Source organism: Tuber melanosporum (genome assembly GCF_000151645.1).
Source record: "Tuber melanosporum whole genome shotgun sequence assembly, scaffold_67, strain Mel28".
NCBI lineage: Eukaryota > Fungi > Ascomycota > Pezizomycetes > Pezizales > Tuberaceae > Tuber > Tuber melanosporum.
The window spans coordinates 364,338-379,828 of record NW_003299114.1 but is presented as its reverse complement, the minus strand read 5'-3'; the positions used below and the strand labels follow the sequence as shown (position 1 = coordinate 379,828).

The 15,491-nt window shown below is 49.9% G+C and overlaps 3 protein-coding genes; 2 read left to right on the top strand and 1 right to left on the bottom strand.

The window, feature by feature from the left end:
* Positions 1–278, top strand: part of GSTUM_00010175001 (uncharacterized protein) — a 778-nt gene extending 500 nt beyond the window's left edge. The window contains exon 3 of the mRNA XM_002841114.2: positions 25–278. Coding sequence (XP_002841160.1) covers positions 25–78 — 54 coding nt within the window. The 3' untranslated portion in view covers positions 79–278.
* A 3,839-nt stretch (positions 279–4,117) lies between these two features.
* On the top strand, positions 4,118–6,389 carry GSTUM_00010174001 (uncharacterized protein). XM_002841113.2 has 3 exons: positions 4,118–5,514; positions 5,595–5,735; positions 5,795–6,389. The coding sequence occupies exons 1-3, from the start codon at positions 4,839–4,841 to the stop codon at positions 6,025–6,027; spliced, it is 1,050 nt and encodes a 349-aa protein (XP_002841159.1). The 5' UTR covers positions 4,118–4,838; the 3' UTR covers positions 6,028–6,389.
* Positions 6,390–8,661: 2,272 nt separating this feature from the next.
* Positions 8,662–11,622, bottom strand: GSTUM_00010173001 (uncharacterized protein). XM_002841112.2 has 5 exons: positions 10,724–11,622; positions 10,448–10,609; positions 10,158–10,323; positions 9,989–10,052; positions 8,662–9,895 (listed from the first exon to the last, which is right to left on the bottom strand). The coding sequence occupies exons 1-5, from the start codon at positions 10,941–10,943 to the stop codon at positions 9,188–9,190; spliced, it is 1,320 nt and encodes a 439-aa protein (XP_002841158.1). The 5' UTR covers positions 10,944–11,622; the 3' UTR covers positions 8,662–9,187.
* Between the last annotated feature and the right edge of the window lie 3,869 nt (positions 11,623–15,491).

Here is a 15,491-nt window from a genome sequence, read left to right as displayed (position 1 = left end):
AGTGTTCCTCGAACGTCCCAGTAGATCTACCAGGTTAAGGCTATCAAGAAGGTTTTGGAGGGGATGGTTGAGGGATGAGTGATAATTGGAATTTGAAGGGGAGGGGGGGTTTCCCTTTTTCGATCTTTATTCCTTTTCGTCAATTTGTTAATATCCTCCCGAGTAGGATCTGCGTAGGTGGGGGGGTTGGTCAGTCTGTGAGTGACTAAAGTGGGTTGTTGTACAGTACAGCATCGGTAGTCTACCTCGTAGATAGCTATCAGAAAGCTCTTGGAAAACTCCCATCCATCCATTCTCAGACCACCACATATATATTCCCAGATCACATCCACAAGTGCAACTCAGAAAGCTCTCAACAGTAGAAATAAAAATAAAACACCTCTCCCCATAACCCTCCTTGCCCAGACCCCTCCCCCCCCCCGAGTTAGCTCAGGGAGAACCAAGCCAATCCAATCACACGGACTTCTTCCAAGTGCAAAAGCTATAAATATGATACCACCATAAAATAAAAGTCTTGACAGCTCCCACCACCACCACCACAAAAAAAATTCAAACCTCGAGCTTCAAATCTCAAGCCACCCCGCAGCACACTTCATTCCTTCCTTCCAGAAACCCATGAAGTCTCCAATATATGGACGTGTCCACAGAGTGCAGTTCTCAGAAGCAAGCCCGTCAGCTAAAGTGTACATTTATTTACATGCTAAGTGTGTGCGTGCTCTCGTCGAGCTTCTGAGCTCCCGGGGGAGGGGGGGAGGGAGATGCGGTGACCCAGTACTCCCAGAGGAGGGGGAGGGGGAGGGGGATGATACGATGCTAGGAGATAAAGTGCAGCTGAGGGAGCTGAGCCAGGATGAGTTGGGATTGTGTTGTGTTCCATGGCGCGGTATGTTTGATACAAGTATGTAGAAACATGGTCAACGTACTGTATGTAGTGCAGTGTATATACCGGGTCCGGAAAGGTACTGTATTGATAGGTAGATGGGTATCGCGCTGCAGTGACATGATAAAGTTACAAGTATTGTGAAACGCAAAGTACTGCAGAAGGTCACTGGCTCGGGGAAATACAGTACTGTAATCAAAGCACCATCTCTATAAAACAAAAACACAAAAAAAAACAGAAAAAACGGACGCCAGAGACCCCCGACCGTTAGTCCAAAACTCCCAACTCAGCTGGCACTTTTTATCCTTCCCTCCCGTTTCATAATACGGTAAAATGTTTCCCGACAACCCGCATGAAACACTATACCATGAGCATACCGGTACGGCAACAGCGTACTGCACAGTACCGGCCGGTACAGGTACACCACGGCTACAAGCAGGCCACCTGCCACCACCAACGAGCGTGATAAAATCTACCGTGTCAAACAAAGTGCTAGTACCGTACTAGTACGAGTACATGTACCCGACAACGTAATACCTGTATCATATATCCATGTGCCTTCGCTAACCTCCAAACTCGTGGTGTGCCGCAATATGGCGTTGCATCCGTCATGCATTGATCCCCTATGCCCTGCAAACACGGGCTGGGCCCGCGGGGATGGCGTTAGCGAAGCTTACCTCCGAGACTATCGCCATCGGTAAATTTAGCACTGTACTCGTACTTGTATTGTAGCTTCGGCCCGATCCCCTCACTCGCTCATGCCCGCACGGACACCGCCGCTCGCTGGCGCAATCATGCTCGCCTCGCCGGAAATCAGCTCGAGTAGCCGCCGGGAATGAAACGGATCTACCGTGCCTGCTGTAATGCGCCGCTGTCGTCAACAGGGATCTATGCAACGGGGATCTATGCAACGGGGATACTAGCACTCGAGTATCATACGGGAATTGTTAGGAGTGAAGAGTCCGAAAAAAGGCCGGGTGGTAAAAGAGAAGTTGTAAACCCGGAAGTATCTGTGGAGCCCGAGAAAGCCGGGTGTCGCCACCGATAATATCCTTCTCCTGCCTTAGAGCCTTGTCTATTACCGTACTCGTACATATGGGAAGAAGGGAATTACCAGTATCGTGTTGCTCGATTTGGACAATTTGCAATTCATTGTACGCGTGCTGTACCATAGATACATGAGAGGAGAGGAATCAATCGTCATTACGAGATGGTGCCAAGAATCATGATTTGCTCGTCGAGTCCTAGTTCTGACTTTTTTGCAAACTCGAACGTCCCAATCTTGCTCGATTATTTAGCGGTAGGCCAGCTGATCACTTCCTCACGACAACAGGGTTTTGGCGAATGTTCGATTTCTACTTCTATTTCCTGGCACAATACGGGCGATGAAGGAGTGAGCAGGAAAAGATATTTGCGGGGCTGTGGTGTTTAGAGAGGGGTATTATATGGTCGGCCCCTACCAGGATAGCACTCGAGTATTGGGTGTATTCGTGCGTAGCAAAGGGGAAGAAAGCTTACCGTAACCAACCGCCGGAGGGGAAGCGAGGCGGCGGGTTTGAGTCTGGCTCAACTCAACTTAAGCGCCGGCGCAGGTACGTTTTGGAAACCGTGGCGTCGGGATGGGGTGGATCAGGTACCGGTACCGTTTCTCCTTTTTTTTTTTTTTTAGGTTCCGCTACATGGCTTCTCCCTCTCGGAATGCACGAAACGCTGCCCTAGCACCGAGTACTGTACTCGTACAGTACGGCGCCGGTACTAGTACAGCATTGCATTGCGGTGGTGAACAAGACGGAAGCCAGCCCGTACGGTGCTCCCCGGCCGGTGCGCACTCGTACTCGTACCGTGCCCAAACCAACCACTTTTATGCGGACATCCCAGAATGCCAGATGCCCACCCACGCCCAGCAAGCCATCCCAGGGCAACAAGCGAGCCTGGTGTCACAATACAATAACTGGACTAACCTGTTGCGGGGGGTTGAGTGGTCGATCGGTTGAGGAATTTTGCCGGCAGGGCTGCTAGCGAGGCCAAGACGGAGCTTCTCTTCAACTTCACTGGATAATACCGGTATTCGTGTCGTGCAATTTTGTTATGCTGGCTTAGATTAATATGGATGCTGGGTTTGTTGATGATACTGGTGTACCAGTAAGCCACGGTGGAGGAGACCTCGGCGACTCCATCAGGACGAAGGCCGGGGGGGAAGATGATGCTGAAAGATCAATTATCGTGCTCGGGTACCGGTACCGTGGCATAGCATGGCATGATATGGCACGGTGAATGCAGATTCGAAACGGATGTCAAATTGTGGACATATATACTGGCACTGCACAAGCACTGTGCTATGCTTTGCACCTCTTTTCCCCGGTGCCTGCCAGAGAGAGGGCTCACCAAGCTGTGGGTGATGGTCTACAAGTACTCGAGTACCGTACCAGTACAGTACCGGCAGAGCGCTCGAGTACCACGGATAGAGCACTTTACCTCTCTCTACTCGAGTAAGCGCTTACTGGTACATGGCGTGTTGCCAAGCCATGCAGGGATAAAGCGACGGAAGGAAAGGTCGCCAATCGGCGATTGTCCGTTAGTTGAAGCGAGGGACCAATGGGCGAGCGCGGTGGGCTGGTCGTCGTCAGTCGGTCGGTCAGTTGGCTTGGCGAGTGATAGATTGGATTGGGGGGTAGAAGGGTGGGGAACGAATGAGTGAATGAGGAGGAGACAGTGTGAAAGTGAAGTGAGAATGGAAAGAGAAACTACCCCTTTTTCTTTGTTTCCACGCTATTCGGGTGTGGTGGGAGGATGGGATGGAATCTGGCATCTACTTCAAGTGGATGCAGAGTACGAGTGTGTGTGCTCTCGAGTATCATACCGGTAGGATGCGGTGGGTTCGTCTGAAATCATGGGAGACTTCTCCTGTTGGTTTTCTCCTGCCGGTACTCTTACTGTTGGTCACTGGAGGAGGAATTTGATATGTATGGAGTGTGTAAATATCGGCTTCCACGCGTCTAGCCGATGCCCGCTCGATGAGGTACAGTACTGTACTAGTACTGTGCTCGAGTTGGGTGCATCCTGCTCCTCCTTCTCCGTCACACCCCCCCCCCCAGTATTCAACGCTTCACACCTTCAACTCCCATGCACGACTCGCTCGCAGCTCTTTGCCACCCCCCCCCTCCTATGGCCCGTCATACTTTCTTCCTCGCCCATTCGGACCATTCCCCACAAAATTAGCAGGGCGCCTACACAGCCAGATTTTGCAGCGCGCAAAGATCAATCCCGTCCACTAGAGGACCGATCGTCACAGAAAGCATAGCCCTTTCCAACGCTTCGGAAGAGTGAGAGAAGGGAGAGAAGGGGCAGGAAAGACGCAGGAAGGAACTGTAAACCTCCCATCTTTTTTCTATCCTGTTGGGTCAACAGAAGGCCCTCGCGCCCCTGTCCAAAGTATTTCTTTCATCTGTTATTTTTTTTCTCACCCGTCCTTTCCTTTCCTCGTTCCCTGCTTTCCCTTCTTTTTCCTTTCGCGTCCAACAAGCTCCCGCATATATCACTGTTATTCACCCCCCCTCCCGATCACGGGCTACGTCTTGGAAGGAAGAAAGGAAGAAAAAAATCCAACCGTCCTTTTCCTCCCACTCACTCACTCATTCAGCCCTTCGCTCTTTTTTATTTTATTTTTACCGTTAGTACGTACCGGTACTGTACCCACCGGCCGAACATACCCTCGTTGACCCTCTTCTTGTCTTCCCCCCCGCTCCTTCTCTTTGCCTTTCCCCTTTCCCGCTGTGTTCTTGCTCTCCTTACAACTGAACCTTCACATCTTCCCTGCGCGCCACTGCAGATATCACATTTATCACTCTCTTTTGCCCTCCAACCCTCCCGCCCTCCCCCCTAGCCCCCTAAAGAGGCAGGCAGAATATTATAATTCCAATACTTAGGACCTAAATCGGTCTCCGTTCTTAAACCTACGATGGCCCAAAGACCTTACTCGACACTTCACTCCCCCGACGACGTGCACAGGTTTAATCAAGCGCAGGCCTCACAGTACAGTCTGCACACACCCACAGACGTAGTATCCCCGCATTCGTTCCGTACATCGCCGCCGTCACCGCGGCAGCAGCAGCAGTCGCATCATCCATACACAATGGATGCAACGGGGTACCAATTAGCGGACTATCCATCTCAACCGCAGCAGCAGCAGCAGCAGCAACAGCAATCAGATCCTCGTTTGCAACATCAACAGCAGCAGCAACAACCATACGTGATATCCCCCACAACACCTACGAGTCCGCATTTTAGCTCCCCACCGTCCACTTTCGAAAACAAATACGCGGACCCGCGAACACACGCATCACCACCGACCTCACCAACCTTTGCTCCCCCGCCAACCTCAGAGTCTTCACACCCAGTGCCCACAACCATTGGTGGCTCCCTCCCGGTACCCCCGGAGCCGATACAAGCCCCTACGTACAACCCCTCGCACGACACCCCGCACACACCGAAAACCCCAGTATACACCCCGGGCGGCGGCAGCGGACCGAACGGGGGCGTCCATGCGCCTGGACAAATCGGCCATCCGAACCAGCAGCACGGCCGGGAGGAATACCACCATGGCCTCTGCGACTGCTTCAGTGACTTTTCAACTTGTATGCTCCCCACTCCCCGCTACGTCCGTCCATCTGTCTGTGCGCATACAAGTGGCGAGAGGTAACAAAGATTGACACAGGCTGCGTCGGTTACTGGTGCCCCTGCATCCTCTACTCCCGCACTAACCATCGGTTAAAAACAAGTCCGAATTCAAACCTGAACGACTTTCACAATTGCAACGGGCATTGCATAACCTTTTGCGTGCTTGGTCCGATTTCTTGTAACCCCCCCCTCCCTTCTTTCCTTCCCCCTCTAGTTCGTGCTAATGATCCAAAGCAGGGATCTTTACAACCCTGCAGCGAACGCGCATCCGCGAAAAGTACCGACTGGAGGGCTCGCTAGCCAGCGACTGCGGAAAGGCATATTGCTGCGTCATGTGCACGCTAGTCCAAGACGAGCGGGAAGTGCGCGACCGTGAGGACGAGAGGAGGAGGTTCGCCGGGCCCGGGAGCGGTGTTGTGGGGGATGGGGGGTACAGGAGGCAGGAGACTATGGTTTATGGGAGCAGTTAATTGGTGAGGGGAGGAGGAGGTTGCTTATTCCCTTCTTTTATTTTAAATTTCTTTTTATTTTTTAAATTTTTTCCCAGGGGTTTGCATTTGTAATGGGGTATTTAGTGCTGTATTGTGTTTTTTTAGCGTCTCTTTCTCAGCTCTCTCGATTGGTTTTGGTCTCTCCTTCCTTTTCTTTCTTCCTTTTCTTCTCCCTTTACTACTTGGTCCTTTTCTTCTCAGTCTTTATATACTCCACGAATTGATCGGTGGGTGGGTGGGTACAGTACTACGGTATAAATTGGAATCTAATGTATTTATTCACGCCAAGTTTTGGAAGAGAAGAAGGATGAACGAATGAGATATATTACGATTCACAATTACCACGAGTATTATCCGAAATACCGTACACCCATCATATCGCCCCTCCCCCCCCGAAACCAGCGGGAAAAAAGAAACCCCCCTGCCCTCCCCCAAATCTCATCCACAACATAACCGGTACCCACTTTGCCATGAGAGTAAGTTACGTCAGACACGAGTATGATACCATGAGTATGGGTAGCAACTCGCATATCGCAATCATTTCTGGTCACTCGGGCACGCCGATTGTTCCTTGTGATGATGCTGGGGGGGCGATTGATGGATAGATAGATAGATAGATAGATAGATAGGTAGGTAGGTAGGTAGGTAGGTAGGTAGGTAGGTAGGTAGGTAGGTAGGTAGGCAGAGAGGGAAGGTGGGAGTGGGAGTGGGAGTGGGGCTGTCCAACGTAAGCCGCCATTCCTTGCAAAACTCCGTATGTAGTGCTACGCTGGTGCTGCCGCGGACGGTGGTACGGTACGACGAGTACGATACGAGTATTTGTTGTAGCAAGTGCCGTTTCACGTGATTTGGGTTACGTAATGTATGTGTGTTGCGTAGATAGGGTCGGTACTTGTAATTCATGCGCTGTACGAGTACCGTGGTGGTATGTATGCATACTGACTATCAGAGAATACAGTAATACTCGAGTAGCAGGTCGCTTCCGATCCCAAGAGGGTATATGTAAGCGGGCAGGAATGGGTGCTCGTGCAGAAAGTTAGAATATATATCCACCTTCTTCCTTCCGCCCTTTCTTCCTTCCCCCGGTATCATATCATGCCAGACACTATGATACTTGTACAGTACTTCCCTGCACACATACCCACCTGTTGTGTCCTCGCATTACTACGAACAAACCCCACCCAACGAGGGATCCCGCCGCAGTACGCAACGCACACGGCGCCGACATTCACCCCCCGGATCGGCGGATATAGTGCCGTAGGCGGCTCACTGTCAGGAAGGAAAGGTCCCAGTGAAACGGGCTCTTGAAAATGCAGGCCAATCGCGCAACGGGGTAGCCCCGAATCGGAACTTCGTGCCGGGCTTGTCGGCCGTTTGGACACGGCGTAAACTGGACGGGTAGACCCCGCAGGACTAACGGGGTATACGGCGTGATGAGATGAAGAGATTGGAAGAAGATGAAAAGATGCACGATAACCACGACGGGAAAAAGGAAAAGAAAAAAAGAAAAAAAAACCGGGCGGAAGTGGACGGTGCCAAACCGCCCCACGATCAATACATACAATCTCACCGGTGGCAGAGTGCGTGACCAACCGGCCGGGCGGAATACCCGCAGGGGACACCACAGGAATTGTGCTGCGGGACTTGACAAACATTCTTCGGGAGGGAAGGGAGGGTATATGATAGTACGAGAGGTATGGCTACCGGTACGGCGCAACGGGTTCCGAGAGGCGGTCGGTGTGTGGGGGAAGAGGGAGGATTTCCTTCCCCCCGTGTGAGTAGTCGTGCCGAGCTTTTGATCGAAGCGTCCTATGAGTGGGTACCCAGGTAGGCAGGCGTTTACTGGAGTCTGTTGCGGGATGCTTCTCCCCCCCTTTTTTTCTCCCTTCATAGGGGCGTGCCCTTCTCGTCCGGTGTACTGTACTCGGGTACTGCGCTGTGCAGTGCTGTCAGAGTTGGGTCGCGGGGCGGGGAGGGCTTCGAGGAACTGAGGTCATCCAGTGGAGTTATGGTCTGCGGTGGATTGAGAAGTGCGAGAGGATGAGGGCTATTCAGGGACCGAGCCAAATATATACTGCACTTGATTCGCACCTTGCATTCCAGGGGTAAAAAAAAAAAAACTGCATATCATACCACCATGAACATCCTGCCCTTTCTCGTATACTAGACCTGCATAGTATGCCGCCTGCTCCCTTCCCTTCGCCCACCTCTCGCATGGATGTAAAAAGTAAAGTTTGAGGCATCCCTCATTGTATCCTGTAGGCACCCGTGAAGCCCAAGTCATAGGATATCACTCGAATATATCAACTGTGGGACCCGATTCTTCAAGACTTCAAACATTTACACGTACAACCCGATAGCGAGAATAGGGAAGAAAAGAAGCGATCCACCCATCCACCAACCCTCGCTCCCCCCCCGTATGCCATCTTTCTACGCCATCCCACCCAGCAGATACCTTATCCTGATGTCTCCTACCCACCGATGAAATCCACACAGAAGGAAAAAAAAGGCTAATAATATTCATCGTACTTGTCACCAGCACAAAGCACACAGCGCATGCGAAATGACAAGGGAAGTGCCCATAGGTAATCGCAGAACGACCTCAATCTTAAAGTAAGTATCAAGTGAATAAAATAGAATAAAGTAGAATCGAATAAAAATACTTTGAGAAAAAAGAAGAAAAAAGTCCCCAAACCCACACTCATTTCCCCCTGAACACTCTTTAGACTTCTCATTCAATTGGACTCGGTAGGGTCGTGAATGATAAAAGGGGAAAAAAGAAAGAAGAAAAGAATACAAAATAGAGCAAAGCAAAATCCAACCAATCCCGAGAAATAAGAACAAATGGAGAATAAGTAAAAAGCGAAAATAAGAATTCGGTACATAGACAACGAAAAAGAATATATAAAGAGGAGCAAATTGCAGTGCCCAGTTAGAAGAGGAAGTGGAAGAATGACAAGAGCATAAGAAATGGAACGAGAGTGAGAAAAATATGAAATGGACTGGTAGGAAAGTGGGTTTAACGGCTCCTGTGCATACCCGTGCTTTCCCGTCCTGTCTGGGTGAAGTTCTGGGCACACTCCACATATTTTTATTGTTTGCTTTCTTTACTTTATGGCTGTGGGATGAGGAAGAGAGTTTATAATACTCCACCAGGTAATGTGATGCCACCTTCTCGGCCGCCATATACACTCGCTCCGCTGCCGCCTATGCCTCCACCGGATGGCCCCCCGCCGTTAGAACTACCACCGCCAGAATCAAAGTTGCCGTTTCGTCTTAGCATAAACATGGGCTTCCTTCCTTCTCTATCCAGCTGCTTGAATAATATGAGTGGTTTCTCCTCAAGACCCAGACATCTTTCCTGATCACCGTGAACAATATAAAGTGCATACTGTCTCCAGTTGGCTTGGATGTTGTACCGTTTGAGAGCTGCGGGTAAAACCTTGTAACAGGGATCTTCCATGGATACTCGAAACGACTTAAAAATTTCGACTGACGATGAGGAATTGCTTGGTGTTGATAGCGGGTTGGGTTCTTCATAGTCAGATCGGGGTGGGCGAGTTCGGGGTGGCTGACCATCGGCGGGTCTGTGGGTAGCTGCAGGCGCATTCATGCCACCTAGGTTGGAGTTATTTAGAGGGTTACCTACACCAGTCCCGGGTACATGATATATTGTTGATGGTGACGTCGGTGAGGGGATGTTGCCGGGTGACTGAGAATTCTGCAGGTTTGCTATCGTAGCATTCCCATTCGTCGCGGTCGGCGGTGGCTCGTAATCGGTTCGTACATTCTCAGGATGTGTAGAATGCGTGGGTGATGGGTTCTTGGGTGTTCCAAGGATGAGTTTCTTCATCGAAAATTTTCTTGACAAACCCCTCCCCACCGATGGCGTGGGCTGTAGGCTTGAAGACGCATTGCTATTAAAGGGAGGGTCCTGTACCTGATCCCTTTCCCGATCTCTCTCTTCTCTATCCCTATCTCGATCCCGTTTATCGCGTTCCCGTCTATCTGTATCCCGTTCCCGGGGCTGAAGAGGTTCAGGCGTATATCCAATAGGCGTATTCAATCCTTGTGGTGTGGGTAATGCCTGATTCTTGTCTTTGAGCAACCGCCATACTGGAAGAAGCTCCTCCCTCAGCTTTGTAATCCCCTTTTGCAATTCCCTCAACTCGCCCTCAGTTTGCGAAATTCTCTCATCCCTCTGCCGTATTATCCCAATCAATCGTTGGATGTCATGCTGTGTAGCAGACTTTTCGGTATCTTCGACGTCGGCGGCTGCACACACACAAAACAAAAACAAAAGTAGTCCACCAATCAGCGCCACACACAAAGGGGGGGGTTTTAAAAAAAAATATCGAGCAAAAAATAAGCCCGGATCGAAAGCAAAGGAGCAACTTACAAACTGGCACATAATCACCAGTGTCGATGGATACACCATGGGCAATCTTGATATTGTAGACATTTTTTAAGATGGTAAGCCTATGTCCAACACTTTGCACGCCAACATCCCGTAACTCTTCGTGATCGAGATGGACTAGGACCTGGCCGTCAATTTCGTTATCTGCATTGACTGTCAGTTGCTGCTCATGCCTGCAACCCAGTATCCTAATTCCTGCGACTCATTGTAACTCATCACAGAGGGCCCGGGAAGGGATGAAGGGATGAAAGGGTTTACCGAGAAACGAATCGCCGTACTGATCCAATACTAGCGAGCGTATGAAGCCAGCAACATCTTCTGCGTCCCATTCTAGGATATGGCGATCACTCATATCCCTATTGTCCATTTCGTGGTAGTGAGGCTGATGGAACGTGGGGGTATGTTGATCTCCATCCCTGGATGGAATGTCGGAGTCAGTGGGAGAGGATGGTTGTTGATGATGACCCGGAGACGGCATCTCTAATCCTGCTACCGATGGGAACTGAGAGGGAGCTGTCGTTGACTGCGAACAGCGGTAAGGGGAATCGAAGCTAGGCGGAGGAGGGGCTGCCGAAGCAGGAAATTGAGGCTTGGAGGCACCAACGTTAGTGGGAGATGCGATGGGAGAATAGCCAACTGCTTCCCAAAGCGTGGATTGGTCCTCGTACGGACGCGAGAGACGGGCTTTCGGCTTTTGTTGATCCACCTTGGGTGTTCGTCTGTTGAGTTAGGAGGAAGTGGTCCGGGCTGTCATTCAAAAGCAGGGTAAGGCCGCGTTGCAGGAGGGAGCAGGGAGGTGGGTAGGATAGCAGGTAAGGGAGAGGCGGTCGCAGATGCGTTCGGTAGGGTTAGCTTGTTGGTAGTCGAAGTAGGGTAGTGTGGTGGTGGGCGAGAGTGGGTAGTGGTAATGGTCTGTGTGGTGGCGGATGGAGGCTTGTAGGGGGGGGGGGGAACTTGGAAAATGTTCGTGCAAAAAATGTGTGGACAACTCTAACAGGCAACAATGCCTAATACTGCACCGGTATTAATGATTCCCGGCTCCTCAACAAGAACGGCATTCGAATGGGGGCAGAAGAAAGATTTGATAACAGATATCATAGAAAGGAATCAGTATGTGTAAACAGATCCGGGAAAACAATAATTTCTCATGACACCCACCCACTGTTAAAGATTTGAAGATTTTCCAGACCCGGGGTCCTTCGACAGGGGCGGCGATCGTGATGGGGGGGGTGGGAAAGGAGCGGCGGAAAAAAAAGGAAGGTGTGGCTCCTGCTCCTCCCTGGCTCCTTAAATGCCGAGAGTGTGGACCATTTCTCTTTTTTGGGACAGTAAGAGATCATTTTTGGACTTATGATGGGTAAAAATTACGCCAAGCCCGAAAGTATTGCTCCAAAGGCCCCAACCAACAATCCTTCGGGGAGAGACATGGTTAAATGGTGTCTCACTGGGATTTAGGAGGAAAAGCATTCTTCCGCGAGAAGGGTAGAAGTAATTATGATATATTGGTAAACTAAAGTTAGGCACTGGCCCGGGACATTTATGCACGCTTCCTCCTCAAGCCAAGGTTATCAATCAGTTAAGGGAAATCATCATAATCATCATAATCACATCCATAAGTCATGAATCAACACCACCGGTATCTGCCAGCTGCTGTCGTCCTGTCAATTCCCAGAGCCACACCTGCGCGCGGGGCTTATCTAACCCCCGCCACTACAATGACGACCCTCTCCATCACCGCAACCATCATCTCGCCCCTCCGGGGTAGGGCTATTATCATATACCATTGAAGCGAATCGTTGAATTTTTGAAAACACACATTGATGTTCACTGCATTCCTCGTGTATTGTACAGTACCAGGAGGATTTAACTGACAATGTTTGACCCGACGATACCCTCCTTACCATGCTCCAATTCCAACTCCAGATAAACTTCCCCACCGTTGACGTGCAACTCACCTCGAAGAGCGCAAAAGAGTTCTCATTCACGCCGGCACCGAGAAAAAAGATGAGCCATTTTTAAACAAAGGCACTTGACCAGGCGGGACCGGATGCTGGCACCAATGACGTTTTCCTAGCATGAACTATCACAAAAAACCAATGAGCTTTGCCCATTCACCTACCCATTCATCCATCCATTCATCCGACGAGTTATCCATCCACATACCGACCTGACCGAAGCAGAATAAAATAATACGGTATCGTTGGTGGTGTTTCTAATTCTACAGAGTAAGAAGTCACATGCTAGCTAGTCTAATATATCTCTTGTCGATCCGATATGTGCGCCAAGGAAGGTTATGAATCAGTATTTACACCACTGGAGAGGGGCATCCCGCATAGAATCAACACACCGAGACACTTGATGTCTGGAGAAAGGGTTGTTGATTTCCATCACTACTTTAGTTGCCCATTTACGAGCAGAAAGTATCCAGAAATCTTGGCACGGTTTGGGACCAGGAAATGTCGATACTTTTTGGAAGTGCAAGTACCGTATGATATCATCCTCTACAACCATCCATGTATTATATGCAGCGCCCTGAGGGGCAGAGCCACGAGCACTCCAATCAGATGTCATAACCAACCCCGCCCAAGCCCAATGTGCCATACGAGTAAAGAATCATGGTGACAGCCAGGTCTGTTACCACAAAAACCTGCACCATTAGTCTAAGTCCGGGCCCGCTCAACCCCACCAAAGATCCCGCACGAATCGCAAAACATCCAGTCACATAACCAAAACGAAACGAAAGACTACGATCAAAGCAAGACAAACCCAAGTATCCCCATCCTACCCAGCGCAGTTATGATATACCCATGCATCTTCCCGGATTGGATCTGTCCCTTCGCAGAGCCTAGGTCAATCATTTGATCGAGAAACGGCGTATGGCCGTGTAATGCAGGTTTCCTTGGCTAACGCACGGGCTAGTGGAAGCCCGTTGTATACGGTAGGCAAGGCCTTTCACCCCCTCCCGAACGTGGGATCGTGATACTTCCCCTGTAGGTATGCGCGGTCGTGCTAGGATTTTGAAGCTTGAGCAGTGGGTTTAAAGTTAGGTGTTTCGAGTGATAAGTGGTGCTTGGATGGAGGGGGGGCAAGGGGAGCGGATGTTTCTGGGAGTCTTGGCTAGGTGGGTGGAGGAGGTAAAGAGCTGGAGGTTTTATTACGGTTGCTCTGTCCTTACTACGATACTATCCACATCAAGTGAGAGGATGGATCTGATAGCCTAGCTTGTGGAAATTGCTCGAACTAGCGAGCTTTGATACTTCCTAACTCCTCCCTTAGTCCATCGCCCACGCTCATACCCGAGCGACCCGGTACTCGTACCAATAGAGGTCGTTTGGTCTCTAGGTAGAGGCCAAGACACACGGAAATTGCGGTTTTTAATGCTAATATATATCTCCATAGAAGATACATACCTTGGGGCCTAGCATTTGGAAAAGAAGATTAAAAGGATTCAGCATGTCTGAAGTACTTGTATGATATATATTTGTTTCGGTTTTTTTCTTTTCTTCTTCTTGAGTTCGTACAGAGAGGTGGGTGTTGAGCTAGGCAATGACTGTTGCAATGTGCCAGTACCCTGGTCTTGGCAGGTACCTTCAAGGGAAAGACCTCACTACAATCTTCACTTGGGGCACCACGAAACCAGACGAGCAACAAGGGTATGATACAGTATTTGGCGGGCATAAAAGTGAATTCCTTAAAGCAGAGTAACAAAAATTTAGTTGTTACTGATCCCTGTTCGTCATTCGCCCTGCTACTGTACGGGTACGGTACTTCGTGCCACCCCCCCCCCGGTGAAGACTCTATCATATTCTGGGTGAATGGATGGAAAAAACCCCACACTTTTTCGGGCGGGTATGATACAATAGTATTGTGTAGCGAATCGCTTTTTGAATCCTTCTTAGACTGTTTCCGCCCATGGTGATTCCTTTGCTTTTGGTTTGTTTTGGCCCCTGTCCGGTCGCCGGGATGGCCTTTATTGGTGGTCACTATTTAGACCTCTTACGGTGCATCCTGGGCATTTTAAGCATGTTTAGGGCTTTGTAGAGCTCAGAGGGAAAGTGGTAAAAGCTTAACTTAGCCCTTGCATGTATCATACCTGCCCGATTAGTATAACTACGGTCTGTGAGCCCACTGCTTTGGTATAACTTTGTAAAGCGGCTGGGATGTTCTTGTGGGGGATCCTAGCCGTTTCTTGTTGAAATATTGGTTTTCAACAGCTACCCGTAGAAGGGCCGCAAATTTTGGGTGCGTGGAGCCAGTGATATGGCGGGGCGATGTCGGGGGCGCCGTAGCTGGAGTGTGTAGAGATTCCGGACACCAAGAGCGCACACGAAGAAATCAAAGACCACTCCAGTAGAAGATGCGGGTGGGCGCTGAAGATCACTATTATGAAGCTTGGAAGATCTCGCGGTACGGTATTCTATTCTAAGGCTTGTCCTCAAACCCTCGAGAGCACTTCTGCTAAGCCGGTAGAGGTTGTTGTAATCTGCTATAGGGTTTGAAGGGATGCATGATTGACACCAGAGATGGAGAATAAAGATATTGGCCGGGTGCTGGAGGTAAGGATATGGTGTGCCAGAGTAATTGCCAAGAGGGAGTAGTTACCCCTTGTTCGCTCACAAGAGCAAATCTTGAACATAACTTAAATCAGGATCCTTGCTTGATTGAGCAAGCACACTTAGCCTTTAACAAGCACACTTAGCCTTTAATTTTCAACCACGCATCTTCGACCGTAGAAGGTGAGTGAGATGTTCCCAATATCCGTGAACGGCCGAATCCAAACCTTAATCACCTTGGAGGAATGTCAGATATAACTTTGTCTAACCAGTTCCCGGAAACAGCTTGCCAGTGACCTCCTCGACCAACCCCTCTGGTTCAAAGCTAGGATGAGATCGGCCTCCGCAATGGTTGTAGGGGAAGCGCATCCTTAATCCAATTGCTACCTACAATAAACTAACCCCTATCCCTGGGTGTTCTAAGCTCACCCAAGGGGCCTTATCATACAACCCTGATGGCGCTGTGGCTTCGA

Coding starts and splice junctions, on each gene's coding strand:
- GSTUM_00010174001 (XM_002841113.2), top strand. CDS start 4,839: ATGGCCCAAAGACCTTACTCGACACTTCACTCCCCCGACGACGTGCAC. Junction 5,515..5,594: donor CTTCAGTGACTTTTCAACTT/GTATGCTCCCCA, acceptor AGATTGACACAG/GCTGCGTCGGTTACTGGTGC. Junction 5,736..5,794: donor CGTGCTTGGTCCGATTTCTT/GTAACCCCCCCC, acceptor GATCCAAAGCAG/GGATCTTTACAACCCTGCAG.
- GSTUM_00010173001 (XM_002841112.2), bottom strand. CDS start 10,943: ATGCCGTCTCCGGGTCATCATCAACAACCATCCTCTCCCACTGACTCC. Junction 10,324..10,447: donor TGGTGATTATGTGCCAGTTT/GTAAGTTGCTCC, acceptor GTGTGTGTGCAG/CCGCCGACGTCGAAGATACC. Junction 9,896..9,988: donor GAGATCGGGAAAGGGATCAG/GTACAGGACCCT, acceptor TTTTCGATGAAG/AAACTCATCCTTGGAACACC.